This window comes from Aplidium turbinatum, chromosome 16 (assembly GCF_918807975.1).
Source record: "Aplidium turbinatum chromosome 16, kaAplTurb1.1, whole genome shotgun sequence".
Lineage (NCBI taxonomy): Eukaryota > Metazoa > Chordata > Ascidiacea > Aplousobranchia > Polyclinidae > Aplidium > Aplidium turbinatum.
The window spans coordinates 11,688,368-11,704,359 of NC_137487.1; the positions used below are offsets into that span (position 1 = coordinate 11,688,368).

A 15,992-nucleotide genomic window follows, 5' to 3' on the forward strand; every position below is an offset into this window, starting at 1 on the left:
AAAATGTTGTTGTCAAATAATTGAAAAAAGGAAAAACATGAAAACGAAAACATGAAACAGAAAATAGAACATTTAAAGAAGAATGAGGAAAATTTTGTATTTACTAATAATGGAGGTAAATTTGTGTCTTATCTTCCATGCTTCGCACGATCATTACAAAACCAGTTTTTTCTTTGTCGTATCCAGGCTTACACCTGGTGGTTGAAAATTTAGATTAAGTGGACGAGAAGGCAGGGAAGCCAATCTTCGTGTCCACCTTCAGGCATGCCTTTAAGTGTCCTGCTAAAGACACAGCTGCATGCTCTTGAGCGGTGTCGAACCGGCACCCTCTCGATTGCCGTTCCAGGGCTCTCACCATGCAGCTGAACAAAACCAGTCACTTGGAGCGTCTTTACATTTATTTTTGTGTTTCGGTACTTTGAAACTGGATACTACGGTATTCCCTCCCCAGTTTTCAGTTATACCAGCTCTCTCCATCCCTCCTGGAGCAGACCTCTCAAGAAAGGCATGGGTCACATTGAGCAAGATCAGATGTGACGTTGGCTGCACTGAAGCTAATCTGTTTAGGTGGGGGTTGCATAATACGCCGATATGTGTCTGCGGAGCGGTAGAACAAACAATGCAACACATACTCCACCAATGTTCCATCTTACGGCCCCCAAGTGGAATCATTGGTATTCGACAACTGGACCCAACTACCGTATCATGGCTGCACGAGGAGGCATTGCCAATCTAAGCTATTACAAGTCAAACGAGTGAGAGAGAGAGAGAGACTACGATATAAGGCTTGAGCATGAAGCAGGACTGACTGCCTTTAATCTAGTCTTTTCGGCTGTTCTCTACACTATAGGCTGTAACTGCGCTGAAACTGATATTTTCTCTGTAAAGAGCTAGGAACAACGCATATCTGCAATAAATAAGGCGCCACAAAAACACAAATGTAAGTCGATAACAAATTTTAAGAAAAGCGAATTTTCGCGATCGTAAATATTACGAAAGTCTTTCTGCACAAGTTCTCTTACCAGTAGGCCTAACTGACATTTATGTTTGAATGTATGGGAAACCTTCAAAGTAAAAATTGTCAATGGAGAACATCCACCATTGTAAACACAAATACTTTGGTAGCCTAAGTTTAATCAATGTTTTCGGCACCACAGCGGCACTCATCTGATAGTATTTTGGTTATCCTAGTGCTATAAAGTAATAGGAGAGCCAGGAAACTGTGTTAATTCACAAGATGTAGGCTATGTGCAACGCAAAAAATTATGAGAAACTAAATTCGTAATGAATATTTTCAATAAAAATATTTTATTTATTTCATGTATGATGGCACAGCATATCACAAATCCTTCTGATGAAAGCGCTAAGCATAACATGTCACAAAGATGGTTAAGACCTTGCTTTGAGTTGTAGGGTTAACTTTTTTATACTACACACTGAGCATAGCTGGGCCTCTTTCATATATTCTTAGAAATAAGAGCCTGTAAGCATCCATGATACCTTGCAAACACAGCATGATTACTCAAAATAAGGTCAAATGTCAAGTTCAAAGGTCAAATGTCAGGCTCGAAATCTGCTTCCGGATTTAAGTTTGTGGTTGATTCGTCAGCCTCAGTAAAGAAATTCTCCAGCACACCCACAAGAGCTTCAAACGTTGGTCTGTCCAAGGGATCTGCTTCCCAGCAACTGAGCATGATGTTGTACAACTTGAGCGGACAATTAGGCATCAAGGACAAAGGCATCCTGTATCCTTCGTTGACTTGCGCGTAAACCTCGGTGTTGTTCATAGCTGAAATTTCAAAAGGATGTTGCAACTTATAAAGATTTATATTTCGTAATGTCGGTAGATAGGCTACTGCGGTTGCAGCAATGTTGATTTTATATATGCCACTGTCTTTCTCAAAGAAATACAATAATTATTTCATTCCATAAAAAATATATAAATTATATATAGAGAATAGAGAATATATAAAAAATATAGAGAATATTTTTGTTATTCAAAATGGATAAGTAACCGTACCGTTTTCATCGATCATTGCTGTGAGCTTGACTTCTGGCTACAGAAATATCTATGGTCTTTTTTGCAAGACATACAGACTTGTAACGCTGTGCGGTTTTGATGGTTTGTTGGTAGGTTATATTACCGTTCCGACTATTCGTCCGAAAATTTGTTAACGTATTGATGATGGATACAGTTACGTCTTATTTATGGTGTTAATCGTGTGCTTTGAACATGTACCACGATTTCAACGAGGATTTCAGCCACTCATTCAGATTGAATGTGTCTTACCCGGATATGGTGTCATGCCTTTTTCAATGATTTCAACCAGAACAATCCCAAACGACCAGACATCGGATTTTGTAGTAAACTCTTTAAACTTGAGGGCTTCCGGAGCCGTCCACTTAATCGGAAGCTTGACGTTCTTTTTTGTCGTGATGTACATGTCATCCTAAGCATGCAATAAATACTATTACTACTGCAAAGAGAGTCCTCAATGCCAATCAAAAAGTCAAGCAGAACGGATTAAAGCCAATATACACAGCATATAACTGCTATTCTGGCGAGGTTTTTCATTGCTTGAAGCTGCAATATTTTTAGTCTGACTCTTTTCAGGAGCTTGTCGTTAGAGTAAAGTGAACCTCAATTTTATTATGACGACAAGTTAATGAAGAGACTCAGACAAAAAGTACTACGGCTTCGACCAAAGAAAAAATACTTTTCTCACCATATTCAAGTTTTGTACCACAAATCAACTCTTCAAGTTACTACTCTCCTAAAAACCTTAGATCTTGAGAAAGGTCTCATTTTGACATCATTTTAATGTTGTTAGAGGTAATTTTTAACCTATGCCTGAACAACATTTCAACTGTAATTTAAGAAAACTAGGCGACACTATTCAATTTACCTGTGTTATTCTTGCTAATCCGAAATCAGCTACTTTGCAAATATTTTCTTCTCCCACTAAAATATTTCTCGCTGCTAAGTCTCGATGAACAAACTTTTTAGATTCTAAGAACGCCATGCCACTAGCAATCTGCGATCCTATGTCAATTAACTTTGGAACAGGGAGCAAACGTCCTTTTCCTGGACAAAAAATAAGAAAAAAATAAATGGAATATAAATCTACAACACTGCAAGACTCCAGATGAAAAATTCAAAAATATTGTAAGTGTTTTCTATAGTACCTTAACAAGTTAGTTTGCTGCATACATAAAAAGAATAACTAAACATCTACCGTGCTTGATAAATCTCTTGATTTTCGTCAGTTTTAGTAGCCTATCTGTTTATTAAGATTAAGAATCAGAGATATCTGGTAAGAATGTAATCAAACCTAGATTCTGTTCACTAACCCTATAAAAGTGACATTAATTAACAAATTACTCGCACAAACAGCGCATTTTAGAAATTCCATCAATTTATTTTCGCCAATAAAACCAAATGTTAAGTTTTGTATGTGTACAAAACCTTAATACAATCGTCTCTACATAAACATCAAATCTACAAGCTCAAGAAGGGTTTTTTTCCTACAAATAAAACAAAATAAGGGGAATTAGACCTATACAAGGCTGCATAGCCAACTGGTGAGATTCCTGGTATCACGTTCGAAAGGGCGCTGGTTCGATACCGCTCAAGAGCATGTGGCTGTGTCTTTGGCAAGGCACTTAAAGGCGTGCCGTCAATTGCGGAGTGGCGCCCTCTTCGACTATAGCCCTTGATTTCTCTCATTATAATAAACAGTGAGTTGTTGTATAGAGAAATGCTTATGGCCTTTTTTAGGGCTATGGCCTGCTAACTCGAACTCAATCATGGCATAAAAAAATCGGTCTCAGACTTGTATGAAAAATAACTAGGTTTGGAAGAAAGTCATAATCAGTAGAGTCATGAGATGGTAGAGTAATGACATTTGTCAGTGAATTACCTTTCAACAGATACGTCAGCAAGTCACCGCTGCTCATAAGTTCCGTCACAATGTAATAAGGATCCTCTGATGTGCACACACCGTATAGCTGGACAACTCGGGGATGGATAAGTTTTTTCATGGTTTCTGCTTCTTTCAGGAAATCTTCCGATTGCAATCCTCCTGCAAAATTTTCTACATGTCTTTTTTCGATTTCTTGCACATGCCAGCATTGGCAATCTATGTAGCGGATCTTTGGCATTTTTGCACCGCGTGTAGTAAGTTTTCTTCTCAGACAGCAAAATCCATTATTACATTGATTCAACGTCTGCAGATGACGTTAAATCAGTGAAAAAATTACGGGTTTTTTGTCTGGAATTATCATCCATTACGTCGGATCCTATGACGATGTTGAATCGAAGTAAAGTAGCAAAGGGGGAGAGTAATGAGTCATTACGGATCCAATTCTCATTTGCAATCATTGAAGAGTTTTAAACCAAAACTAATGTCGGTCTATAAAAAAATAGTTTCGGGAGAGAGTTTGCTTTTTTATACCAAAGAGAGGCAAGACACAACAATAACACAGGGTTGAGCATTACAACAGTAAATTACATATTTACAAATAGTTCAACATTCAAACGTTTTCGGCTTAACTTAAGCCCTCATCAGGAATCTGCAAATATTTATAAACTACAATAAATTTCACTTCTTGACAGTAACTACCGTAGCTAACTAACTAAACAACTAACTAAAAGCATCGAGAAACACGCAACGATTAAAAGCAATAGAGTGGAAAACAAACAGACAAACGAAAAACAAATTACATTAAGAAAAGGCAACTGCGTTATTATGGTATGTTCATTATTATGGTAAAGGGTCTTTATTTTTCAGTCAACTTTAATTTCATTTAGGCTTATTCAACACCCTCACAGTGACCCTCAATAAACGGAGAAGCACAACTAAAGTGTGAAAAAAATTAAAACTAGCTAAATAAGACACAACCAAGCTAGCGAATCAGTCGTTTTTTTACATTGGATCAACGTTTGCTGGCATTGAAATAAAAAAGAACTGATTTGCTGGGTTGGAAAAGTTAAGTTATCGTTTGGCTCATATAAAAGAAACGATAGCAGGTAAGCACGGTATAGCAAAGTTGGAACATTGTGTTGTTGAGACAAACAACCTGGTTTTAATGTTTTTATGGCAACTTTTGTAACTCCGTTCCACAATCCTTCATAAACTTCACCAAAGTTTCCATGCCCTAGTTTCTGTTTTAACTCCAGTTTATTTCGACTGATTTCCCATTTGTCAGTAAGTTCGTATGACAGGCCAACAGTCTGAGGGACTTCCAGCTGAAAAGAATTGAACTTAAGGATGCGATTTATCAGACAAGAACCTCTTATTAAAAATGGACACCCCTTCTTATTAAAGATTGATATGGTCTTCGCATTAATATAAAAACATTGCCAGAAGAATAATGAAGAAGGGCTAAACCGAGTTGCTTAAATAGGGTAGCCAATGTAGGTAAAGCGTTTGCAAGGAAATATAATAAAACATTGCACGACTGCCATACCTATAGCCTACCTAGTGATTCAACATTTGGAAAATTGATCTCTTGTCTCGATCTCTCGAGCCGGCGTTGTAAAAATTGGTTAAATAGCTAATACAAAATTGAGCAGTACAAAGAAATCTCCTAGTATCAAACTAAGTATTTGACTAATCTCTGTTTAATAATCTTTTGAGTAAATTGCAACACATTCACAACACACCACAACTAGAAGAATCACTTATTCATTGAATCAAAATATAAAAAAAATTGAGCAGTACAAAGAAATTTCCTAGTGTCAAACTTAAAGTATTTGACTAATCTCTGTTTAATAATCTTTTGAGTAAATTGCAACACATTCTTTTCGAGCAAGTAGATACAAACAAGTGTGAATACAGATAAATTAGACTACTCTAGCAAAGCACTACAATAGTTCTCGTTAAAATTAAAAGCAATCGGCGAAACTTACCTTAATGCAAGGAGAGCCAAGTTTAGATAGATGTCTGCATCTGTGTGTTTGATGATACTCGATCAGCTCGACAATGTTGGGAAACTTTGCTTTTGCACTAAGGAAGACCCCTTCGGTTTCGTTCCCATGAATCAAGTAATGCCTCACTTTTTCGTAATCACGAACTATTTGCAGGATGGTAAAAAAAGCAGAAGTTATTCAATTATGGAATTGTGTTTTGCATATTATTATTGCGCAACGTAACTACAACGAAGCGAAACGGATTTCTTACAGTATTCAGGAAGCTATGGCCTACTTGGCTACTTACTTTTAAGGCCTCGATTTAGTAAAGAATTTGGCGGGCAGCGACACGTAAGTGAGCAATGGACTTTTTTTTGCAATCTTGTAAGTGTTTAAGATTTTTGAACGAATGGATTCAAAGAAAACTTATTCGTAAAGGGTCTTTAGAATTGAAGCCCCAAAATTGTAAAACATGCGAAAGCAAGGGTGGTTTCAGCTGATAAAGCTTGTTAATATGCTAAGATTACTTTATAAGAATATTTGTAGTCTACACACAAGACCACACTAAACCTGCGATAATTTAATGATCAATCGAGTTCAATTTCTACTCAGCAGCGTAAATATACATTACTTATTGATAAAGAAAAACTAAATAACGAACGACATCTGTTAGATGAATTTTAAGCAGCGATATGACAGCAAGATGTCGTTCAGCAAGTCAGCCGACACCTTTACCGAGTGAAACAATGTAGAACGAACAAGATACAACAGTGTGGACAGAGCACTGATTACAGCTAAGGCATGGTGATTGGTGAACCGTCAGATAATTTTGAAGGTATACGAATCAATCTGACTATTAAAAACAGCTTTATGGAGCAAGTTAACTTATATCCGCCCCAATAGCTCAGTTGGTTAGCGCGTGACTTTTAGAACGAAGAAGCTTCAAGATCAAGCGGCGCTGGTTCGACTTGGGGTGTGCACTTGAGCAACGCATTCTAAGGACTGCTCTCCATTCAGCAGCACCTAATGGATAGAATAATTCCCCAGCAACAATACTTCATCAGAAACTTCACTCTGTCAATCTCGGTAACTGGCCCTGCGTGAAATATCTCTACAAGTATGCGAAACTGCCAGAAATAACCTATCAAGGCTTTGTCAGGCCGAGGATAAAGATTCAAAAACCAACCAACCACTATATACGAAAAATCATAACTAAATTAGAGACCAACATCACGCTGTCAGTCAGTGACGTAGCTACAGTAGAAACACAATTTTTATGGGGGGGGGATAGCAACTGTGGGGAGAGTAACTTTACTTATCATGACTTAAAATGGTATTAAATGTTATAAAAGTATTAAAACATATTTTGGGAAAAAGGTAATATTTTGGAGAGTGATCGCCTCCCTCCTGTTACTACGTCCCGGATGTCAGTAAGTTGTCATTTACCTGACAATGCACGTTTCCCTTCTTCATTTTGAGAACCTCTAACTAAGAAAGAAGCATGTCTGTTTCGGGAACACATCAAATAGCGCTCAGCTTCCACTCTACTGCAGCGTGGAAAGTACCACCTAAATTGTAGGTACAATTACCAGACATAAAGTTAAGTAGACCCGAGCAGGGCTTCTCGCTTTTTCACTCCGAAACCTATTTTTAAAAGTATATCGGTGGGTAGCATATTCTACAAGAGTAGTCTACCTGCTAATGGCCTACTTTTAATTAGTTTGTGACTCCAAAGTTACAATTTAGCGCCTTACGACTAGCAAATGAGTGTGAAAGTTGGCAGCATTGCATTAACTTCACAGGTCTCTATTCCGTAAGACCAGCTGTCAAACAGGCTTTGCCTATCGTTTAACCTCAAAACAAAATTTTTCTGGCCTAGTGGTTATTTATACAGGAACTAGCCTTTATCGAAGTAGCCTACGCTGGGCTACAACGGTCTGTATTATATACGCAGTGGCGTATAGTTATGGCCTGGGTTAAGTGTCCCAGAGTGCAGTAGGCTTATCGGGGGAGGTAAATTGAGTGTTCGTTACATGCACAATGTTATGTAAAGTAATGTTTTATGATTCATACTTGTCATCTGGGAAACATAAAAAGTGTCGTTGTCCCAAGTTAAGCTAGCAGTGTGGAGCAATACTGACAAGAGCAGTTTATGAAAGGTTTCCAGCACAAATCAAATAACCTACAGTATATGGATATTAGAGATCTTTATCACGTAGGTTATATAGCTTACTAAAATCGTGAATCTGAGGTGGTAAAAGAATAGACCTCGACCCAGAGGCTCACACGACGAAGATATTAGTAAGTGGAAAACATTGTTGCTTTGGATGTAAAATTTACCAAACTTTTGCCTCGTCGCTATGGTGTTCTTTTTTGTAAAAGTATGTTTAGTTTTATTAGGCTATATACTGCTTTAGTCCAGTGGTTCCCAACGCATGGGAGTTGGGTCGCCTGATTATTTTTTTGGAGGTTGCTTGTTTTCAGGCATATTGTATCTTAGACAAATAAAATAACAATTAAAGGGCGGGGAAACCCAAATTAACTTTTTGCGAGTTTTTTGTTTCAGCGTGATGTCATTGTGTACAACATGCGTTTTAGCAATAAAAAAATCCAAATTTTGTTGCCCTCGTCTCGCTAAGGCCGCTTTTGTTTGATACCCGTTTGCGAGGTCTCGCGCGCATCAAGCTGTGACGCTGTTCGCTGTGACGTCACAAGGTACATATAGTTGTGGCCAAAATTTTAAGACCAGACTTGATTTATGACCATTTTTGCATTACTTCAAAATAATGCATCAGATATTGTTTCAGTTGCATCATCTTTATGCATCATCTTATATCTAATGCAGTATTTTGAAGTAATGCAAAAATCGTCATAAATCAAGTCTGGTCTTAAACTTTTGGCCACAACTATATGTACCTTGTGACGTCACAGCGAACAGCATCACAGCTTGATGCGCAACGAGACCTCGCAAACGGGTATCAAACAAAAGCGGCCTTAGCGAGACGAGGGCAACAAAATTTGGATTTTTTTTATTGCTAAAACGCATGTTGTACACAATGACATCACGCTGAAACAAAAAACTCGCAAAGTTAATTTGGTTTCCCCGCCCTTTAAAAAAAAATTATAACATGAAGAGATCGATCACAAAACTGAAACATATAAACACAAGTCATGAAGCTTTTCATGTCGAGACATCGGAATGCTTTGTAGCATGTTGGTAGTGCAAGAACTTTTAACAGTTTTCGTTTTTATTATTGTTGTTATTATTATTAAATGTAAACCCTATATAAAATGTAAACCTAAAAAAAATTTAAGTTTCAAACGTAACTTAACTTGCCAAATACATTGCAACGTGCACTATATGTCACGAACACTCGAACACTACAGTGGGTAGGACAAACCATGACAAGGTTTTCCACACATTGGGCCACACATTGGGCCACACATAGTCTGGTGTGGTAAAACGCATCAAAGACAAAGCCCCGAGTGCTGTATGGACTCATTGCGTTCTCCACAGAGAGGCCCTTGCTGCAAAAAAGCTGTCTCAAGAGCTGCATGAAGTGTTGAATGCTGTTGTGAAGTGTGTAAACTTCATCATAGCGAGGCAACTAAATCGGCGTTTGTTTTCGTTTTTGTGCACTGACATGGATTCTGATTATCCAGCATTGCTGCTGCACACGAAAGTGCGGTGGTTGTCACGAGGTCGTGTCCTGAAGCGAGTTCGTGATTTGCGGGAGGAGATTGCTATCTTCCTGAGGCAACTGAACTGTGTGGGATTAGCCGCGATACCTTGCCGATATATTTGACTCTTTGAATTTTCTAAATTTATCTATGCAAGGCAATGGTTTTACGGTGATTGATCACGCCGCAAAAGCTTCTGCTTACTACAAAAAACTCATACCTACTCTGGAAAAGTTATGTCACCCGAGATTACGATATGTTTCCTCAGCTATCGCAATATATTTGTGGCAAGGAAGTTGATATTAAGAAAACCATAATTGGACACCTCGAACAGTTTGCCAAAAAGTTTTGTGCGTTAGCCTACTATGGAGAATCTCCAACACCTAATAGCCAAAATGATTGGATAATTGATTCATTTGTTGGAAAATATCTGCCTCAACTTCCCATCCATGTTGCAGAACAGTTTATGGACATAACAGCAAATCGTATTTTTTTAGCGTCCTTCAAAAACAAATACCCCAAAGATTCTGCAAACATCCACTTTTGGGCTTCCATGTAGGCTACAAAGTGAATCCCACAGTTTCAAAATTAGGGATTCAAAAACTGATTCCATTTGCAACAACTTGGCTTTGTGAGGCTGGATTTAGCGGTATGTGTGCATTGAAAACTAAACAGCGAAACCGGCTGGAAGTTGAAGCCGACATGCGGCTATGCCTAAGCAAAATAACGCCTCGATTTCAAAAACTCACCGACAGCAAGCGAGCACAGCTATCTCATTAGTGATTTGATAAACCTAGGCTATTATTTTCGGAACAAGTTAATGTTTGTTTGCAATGCAATCTTGTATGGCTTTTAAAATATTACGACAATTTGCTTGGGTCGCAAGATTTTACAAAACTGAATTTTTTTTTTAATGGGTCGCCTGAAAAACGTGTTGGGAACCACTGCTTTAGTCTACATCGCTTATAAAATTTTGATGACGTCTATACACACGGTTTTGATTCAAGACTGTCTGGTTTTGCAACAAATGTGTGCGGAATGTAACCAACAGAATAGGGAGGTTCAAGTAACTTTGCTTTCCACCAATCTCCCTGTCCATCCAAAATCTCCAACCGGTCTCCTGAAAATGTAAACCGAACTGCTCAGAACTGAGCACCTTTTAACAAAAGCACGAACTGAGCACCTTTTAACAAAAGCGGCCAAACTTAATCTGTTTCTAACAAAATATTGCAAAATTGGCAAGGTCTTGTCAAGGTGATCTAACTTTATTTTGTCCTTGGCCAGTAGCCTAAAGAAGATAATCAGTTTGAGTTTAGTGTCAATGACGACTAGGTCTGTTCGAAACGAACTTTTTCGTGTCAAAACGAAATCTTTCTTAAAGATTTTTGCTCTGAAATAAAACAAAATCAAGATAGATAATTTTAGGTCGAAACGAAATATTTCTTAATTTCGAATTGAAATATCTTACAGCTAATAGCAGGCCATTAGGCCTAGCCTACTTCAGAAGTCAACAGGAAATTTTAAACATCCATTTTTGCAAACAAAAGTGTGGCAACACGAAAAGAGGTCGACAGCCCACGTCATCCTTTCTCCATCAAGCAGAACAAAACACTGGATTGCAAAAACGTAATCAACCAAATTTGGTAATGTTCGAAACGACTCTGTTAATGATGTCTGAGTGTTCAGTTCAGTTTATTTTTTCTGCTGGCGAATAAAAATAATATACACAACACAATAAACAAAAATGATTCGTACAGCAAGGATGGCAGCGAAAAACCAAAAGGTCACCAAAGTCAGCTGCCATGCAAATATATAGGCCTGAGCAAACCACAAAAATTAAAGAACATAATACAGTGAAATAACAAAAACAAAGCAACATAATGGCTAGGCTATGTGCAAGTAGATTAGCAGATGATATGTTTTAGGAGTGATTATTGTCCAATTTTTCTAAGAAACAAAGTACTGTAAGATGTTTCTTTTAGTTCTTGTAGCCTATTATGGGTGCCGGTGTAGGCGATGTAGCCGAGCGGTGTCAGGTTTTTAGAAGTTTCATAAATTAAACAAAACTTTTACTCATACAAAAACGATGCAGTAGCCTACAAACAAGAAAAAGAATGGGCTGGGCACAGTCAACGGAGGTTATAAAATTGTGCGTAGAAGGCACGTGTCCAATGGAGTTCCTGATCGTAGCTCTCAGAAAGGGCATGTTACAAACTCTTGATGTGTTCAAGGATGCTCGACTTGGTACCACAATGTTACCAGCGGCAGACCACAAACGCTCACTTGTGGTGGAAGTGGCTAGCATCGCCAACAAAATCTGTGTCAATTTAGCCAGCTATGGAAAATCAGTTCGACCATTGTAACGGAAACTATGTTGGTATACACTCAAGTTTCCAAAAGCGTTGCAATTTGACTTCAAAATCGCCTGTTGGCAGTCTTTCTGAACATGTATTTTTAACTTCTAAAAATCCCCAAGCCTGCAGCAATTGTTTCGTTCGTTTCCTTTTCCTAAACTTTGCTATCGTCCGACAGATCTTCTTTCGCTTTGTGATGCAGTTCCAAAAGTGTTCTTGAACACGTTGGTGAACTTTTTTATCAAACCAATTTCTTTAATTAAAAATTTTTCTTCCCAGTAACCTTAAAATTTTTTCAAATTTTGTGAAATTGGGGATAACATTCCTTGTTTGGCAACACTAATGGAACCCAAGGCGGTGGCGAATATAATGAAGACAAAAAGGAGCTCCTCGTAAGCTTAGTTTTTCTTACTTAGTGACTTGCGATGTAATTATCAAGCCTTTAAAAAACATAATGCGAATTCACTTTGAACGAAGTATGAGGTAGCCTACTTTTTAAATTTCCAAATTCTTGTATATTTCGTTTCAAACTCAGAACGAAACGAAATGGCTTGGGATTCGAAATGAAATTCTTCACTCAGAAATTATCTCAAAACGAAATTATAAGTAATTTCGCTTCGAAACGAAATACTTTTGTCTCGAACAGCCCTAATGACGACACTAGATGCAATCAGTTAAATCAACGACACCCAAATCGACAATATGTAGTGCACTGCTCTGGTGCATCAACTACAACTGCATTAAAATCTGTGATAAAATGCTAAAAACGTTATGTAGCAAAAAACCATACAAGTTTACCTACCTTCGTTAAAGCTAAGCTCTTGTTCTGTGCGTGCGATATAACTGTAAAGTCCTACAACTTCATCCGCGCTATGTTCATGCTCTGAAGATGAAGGCTGTCCTCGCTCACTTCCCGGTTTCAACTGATTTTCATACAGCTTTCCTACACTGTCCTTGTACTCGAGATTTTCATCAACGCTTTCAGCTGCCTGACTAGATTGTGGACGAGATTCTTCAGGCACAACCTCACGTTGTGTGAGATGAGTGGAGTGCGTTTTTTGCTGTTCTTTTTCCTCGGAGCCACGGGCTAGTGTGTAACAACTAATTGCACTTCTTCGCTGATGTGGCTTGACTAGGCCTATATCTGATTCCGAACAGCTTACGCTGGTTGCTGCACATAAAGTATCACTTTAACATAAAACAAATCTAAGACTATGTTTAAATAACAAGTAGGCTATTTGCCGCGGTGAAAAATTGAATATCGACTAACCCTATTAAAATCGATTTTTATTTTGGTAAAGCTCCTGCACAAATGATGTTTTTCGTAATTCAACGAAGAAATTCAACCAGAAACGGTAAGAAATTCAGGCAATGAATTTTGAGTTATAAAAATATAGCCTATTTCGAAATATTTTTCGTTTGCATAGTGCAAGTTAAAAACATATTTCGATAGGGGGTTTGCTTTTGTTTTATTTTAAACGACTTTTTATGCTAAATAATCTCGTTTTGTTTGGACTCCCTTAAAGTTTTTGACTCAAAATTATTCATACATTTTTTCCTCCACGAGAGGCTGCATCATTAGCAGCTAGCAGGACAATTAGACGGCAGGCCGACCTCTAATTCAAGGGTGCACATTAATCATGTTTCAGAACACAACTTTGCCGGTAAACGTGGCCAGCCTTAAAGGTAAAGTAGGCCTACAGTTAAATACTATAGGCTACCAACACCAACGTTTCAATAATAGCCTAATTGATAATTTTTTTTACAAATCTTATTTCAATTGAAGTTTAATCCTTCAGTAGTTATACAAAACCAAAGGCTTAGCCCATAGGCGTAGCCAGGGGGGGGCGAACGGGGCCATGGCCCCCCCCAAATTTTCAAAGTTTGGATTCCGAAGTTGAACCCTTTGTTGAAAATATAATATAATTTGTATAAATTTATATTGTTTTCCAAGACATCTGGCTATTAACACCCCCCAGGACTTGTTTTAGACACACAGAAAGACACCATAAATTTTGCAAATCGTAAATCGCGCAAAGTTTACGCGATTTACGCTTCTTTTAACTAATCTGTGGAAGCAATTTCAGAATCGCTTACTCTGTAGGGTTTTTGTGTAGCTGAGTTTTTTGTGTTCTCTAATTTTAGCCGCAGTTTTTGCCCGTTTGTGTGTAGATAAGAGCTACCTTTACTAAGTTAATAGCTGTTTATCTGCTAATAAGTTTCATACAAATATTACCCTGAAAGTGTTTCCAGAAAGCGTTATAATCCATTATTTAAGTGTAATTTTGCAAAAATTTTCCGGGGGAGCATGCCCCCGGACCCCCCTAGAATACGCGTGCCTTCGGCCCGCTCTAACCCCCACCAGCTTTATTGCTTCCCTTGCTTAACCCACCAGGATGCGCCACTGCACATCAGGTGGCAATGTCTTAAATCAAACATTTTGTCGTTCTCTTCAATTCATGAAATATTTGGCCCCCCCCAAAAATTTTTTCTGGCTACGCCACTGGCTTAGCCTACTTTCTACTTTCAAATAACACAAACTTCTTCATTATTTCAGGGCTTTGGAGCCGGAGCCCCGGAGCCGTGCATTTTTAACGGAGCTGGAGCCGGAGCACTACATGAAATTCAAATGGAGCTGGAGCTAGTTGTTTGAAAAATAGCTCCGGCTCCGATGTATTTCATAGGATGCTACTGCTATTGGCTGAATTTACATAATCTAACAACAACCCTTCACAAAATTAAGAAGTTGTTTGCGTAATCAGACGTCGAATTAATGAACATATTTTGAAATGCAGTTGCGCATGGCATGTTGATGAAAGTAAATTTCATGAAGTTGTGCCAGGCAATTTTAAGCTTTAGAAATTAAATTGATATGTAGTCATTATTTTAATGAAAGTTCTTTTCGAAGCGTGGAGTTGGAGCCGGAGCAGTGGTATCAATAAGCTCCGGAGCAGGAGCTAATTTATTATAAAAGAGAGCTCCGGAGCTGGAGTAACTTAACATTTACGCCTGCTCCAAAGCCCTGATTATCATCATCAGGTTATAAAAAGTTAAAAATGAGAATATTTGTGAACTGTAACGTAAAAATTGCAAAATCGTATCGTAGCCTACAGTGCAGCAGCTGAAAGCTAGAATATGTTGCTTTGGAAGGGCAGTTTTAGTGCTACAAAAGGTTTCTTTTAAAATTTTGAGATACCGGTATTGCAGCATTATGACGTACCGGTAGACAATTACCATTAAAGTAGCCTACTTCATAATTTCATGAAACTTGGTAGCTTTGGTTAAGTAACCTTCAGTAAGTTCAGCGGCCTGCCTATCTTATTTTCTGTAGCCTACAGCAGCCTAACTGCTTACGTTCTTCTCCATCAGTCTTTGGTCTAAATCCTTGATTTCTGAAACGTCTGGCATTGATTTTGTGGTGGTCTGGCTGGAAAGCATGTTTGACATATTGGTACGTTGAATTAAAACCTCCCATTTGTACAGTATATTTTTCAGCGAGCAATCAGATCCCCAGCGTAATAGCACTCCGCTTTGGACTCAAACATAGCATTCAAGCATGTGGTTTAGTTATGGCCAGTACTGGTTTATCACTACATTGGGTAACCACAGACCAAGGACAAACAATTAAAAACTAAAAAGAAGGGAAATTTGACTATAGGCTACACATCAAGTTTTGGCAGACAATTTGGTTTCAGTTTTTTTCAAATTGCAGTGATGTGCTATGCAATTCGATAACACTAACATAAAAAGTAAAGGCTACTATCTACAATTCAGTATTGAGCATACAGAGCTAGACAATACAAACAGACAAGCAAACTCCATGTTTTGCCACACAACTTATTTTTACACAGGCTGCTGCACTTGCATAATGAATTAATGATGTAGCCTACAAAACGGTTACCTAGTAACGCTAATTTCATAGAAATCATTATCAGTCAGAATTGAGCTGTGACTTACAAGTGTGGGACCACAGTGGTGGGACAAGAAACACTAAACAAATACAGTTAATTTCAAAAAGTAAAAATATTTCTATATCTTGGCTGCTA

The 15,992-nt window shown here is 38.1% G+C and overlaps 1 protein-coding gene across 1 annotated transcript; it reads right to left on the minus strand.

The window, feature by feature from the left end:
• Positions 1-1,103: 1,103 nt before the first annotated feature.
• LOC145785094 (tyrosine-protein kinase-like) lies at positions 1,104-15,795 on the minus strand. The gene is made up of 10 exons (XM_082596792.1): positions 15,301-15,795; positions 12,749-13,117; positions 10,586-10,712; positions 7,358-7,479; positions 5,912-6,075; positions 5,080-5,248; positions 3,921-4,082; positions 2,907-3,085; positions 2,291-2,450; positions 1,104-1,789 (listed from the first exon to the last, which is right to left on the minus strand). The coding sequence occupies exons 1-10, from the start codon at positions 15,419-15,421 to the stop codon at positions 1,554-1,556; spliced, it is 1,809 nt and encodes a 602-aa protein (XP_082452918.1). The 5' UTR covers positions 15,422-15,795; the 3' UTR covers positions 1,104-1,553.
• Between the last annotated feature and the right edge of the window lie 197 nt (positions 15,796-15,992).

What these genes read in the sequence shown, in the direction of transcription:
- LOC145785094 (XM_082596792.1), bottom strand. Translation starts at nt 15,421, where the DNA reads ATGGGAGGTTTTAATTCAACGTACCAATATGTCAAACATGCTTTCCAG. An exon ending in AAAGACTGATGGAGAAGAAC is followed by an intron (nt 13,118 to 15,300) that starts GTAAGCAGTTAG and finishes CTTTATGTGCAG; the next exon opens with CAACCAGCGTAAGCTGTTCG. An exon ending in GATTAGCAAGAATAACACAG is followed by an intron (nt 2,451 to 2,906) that starts GTAAATTGAATA and finishes TTGCATGCTTAG; the next exon opens with GATGACATGTACATCACGAC.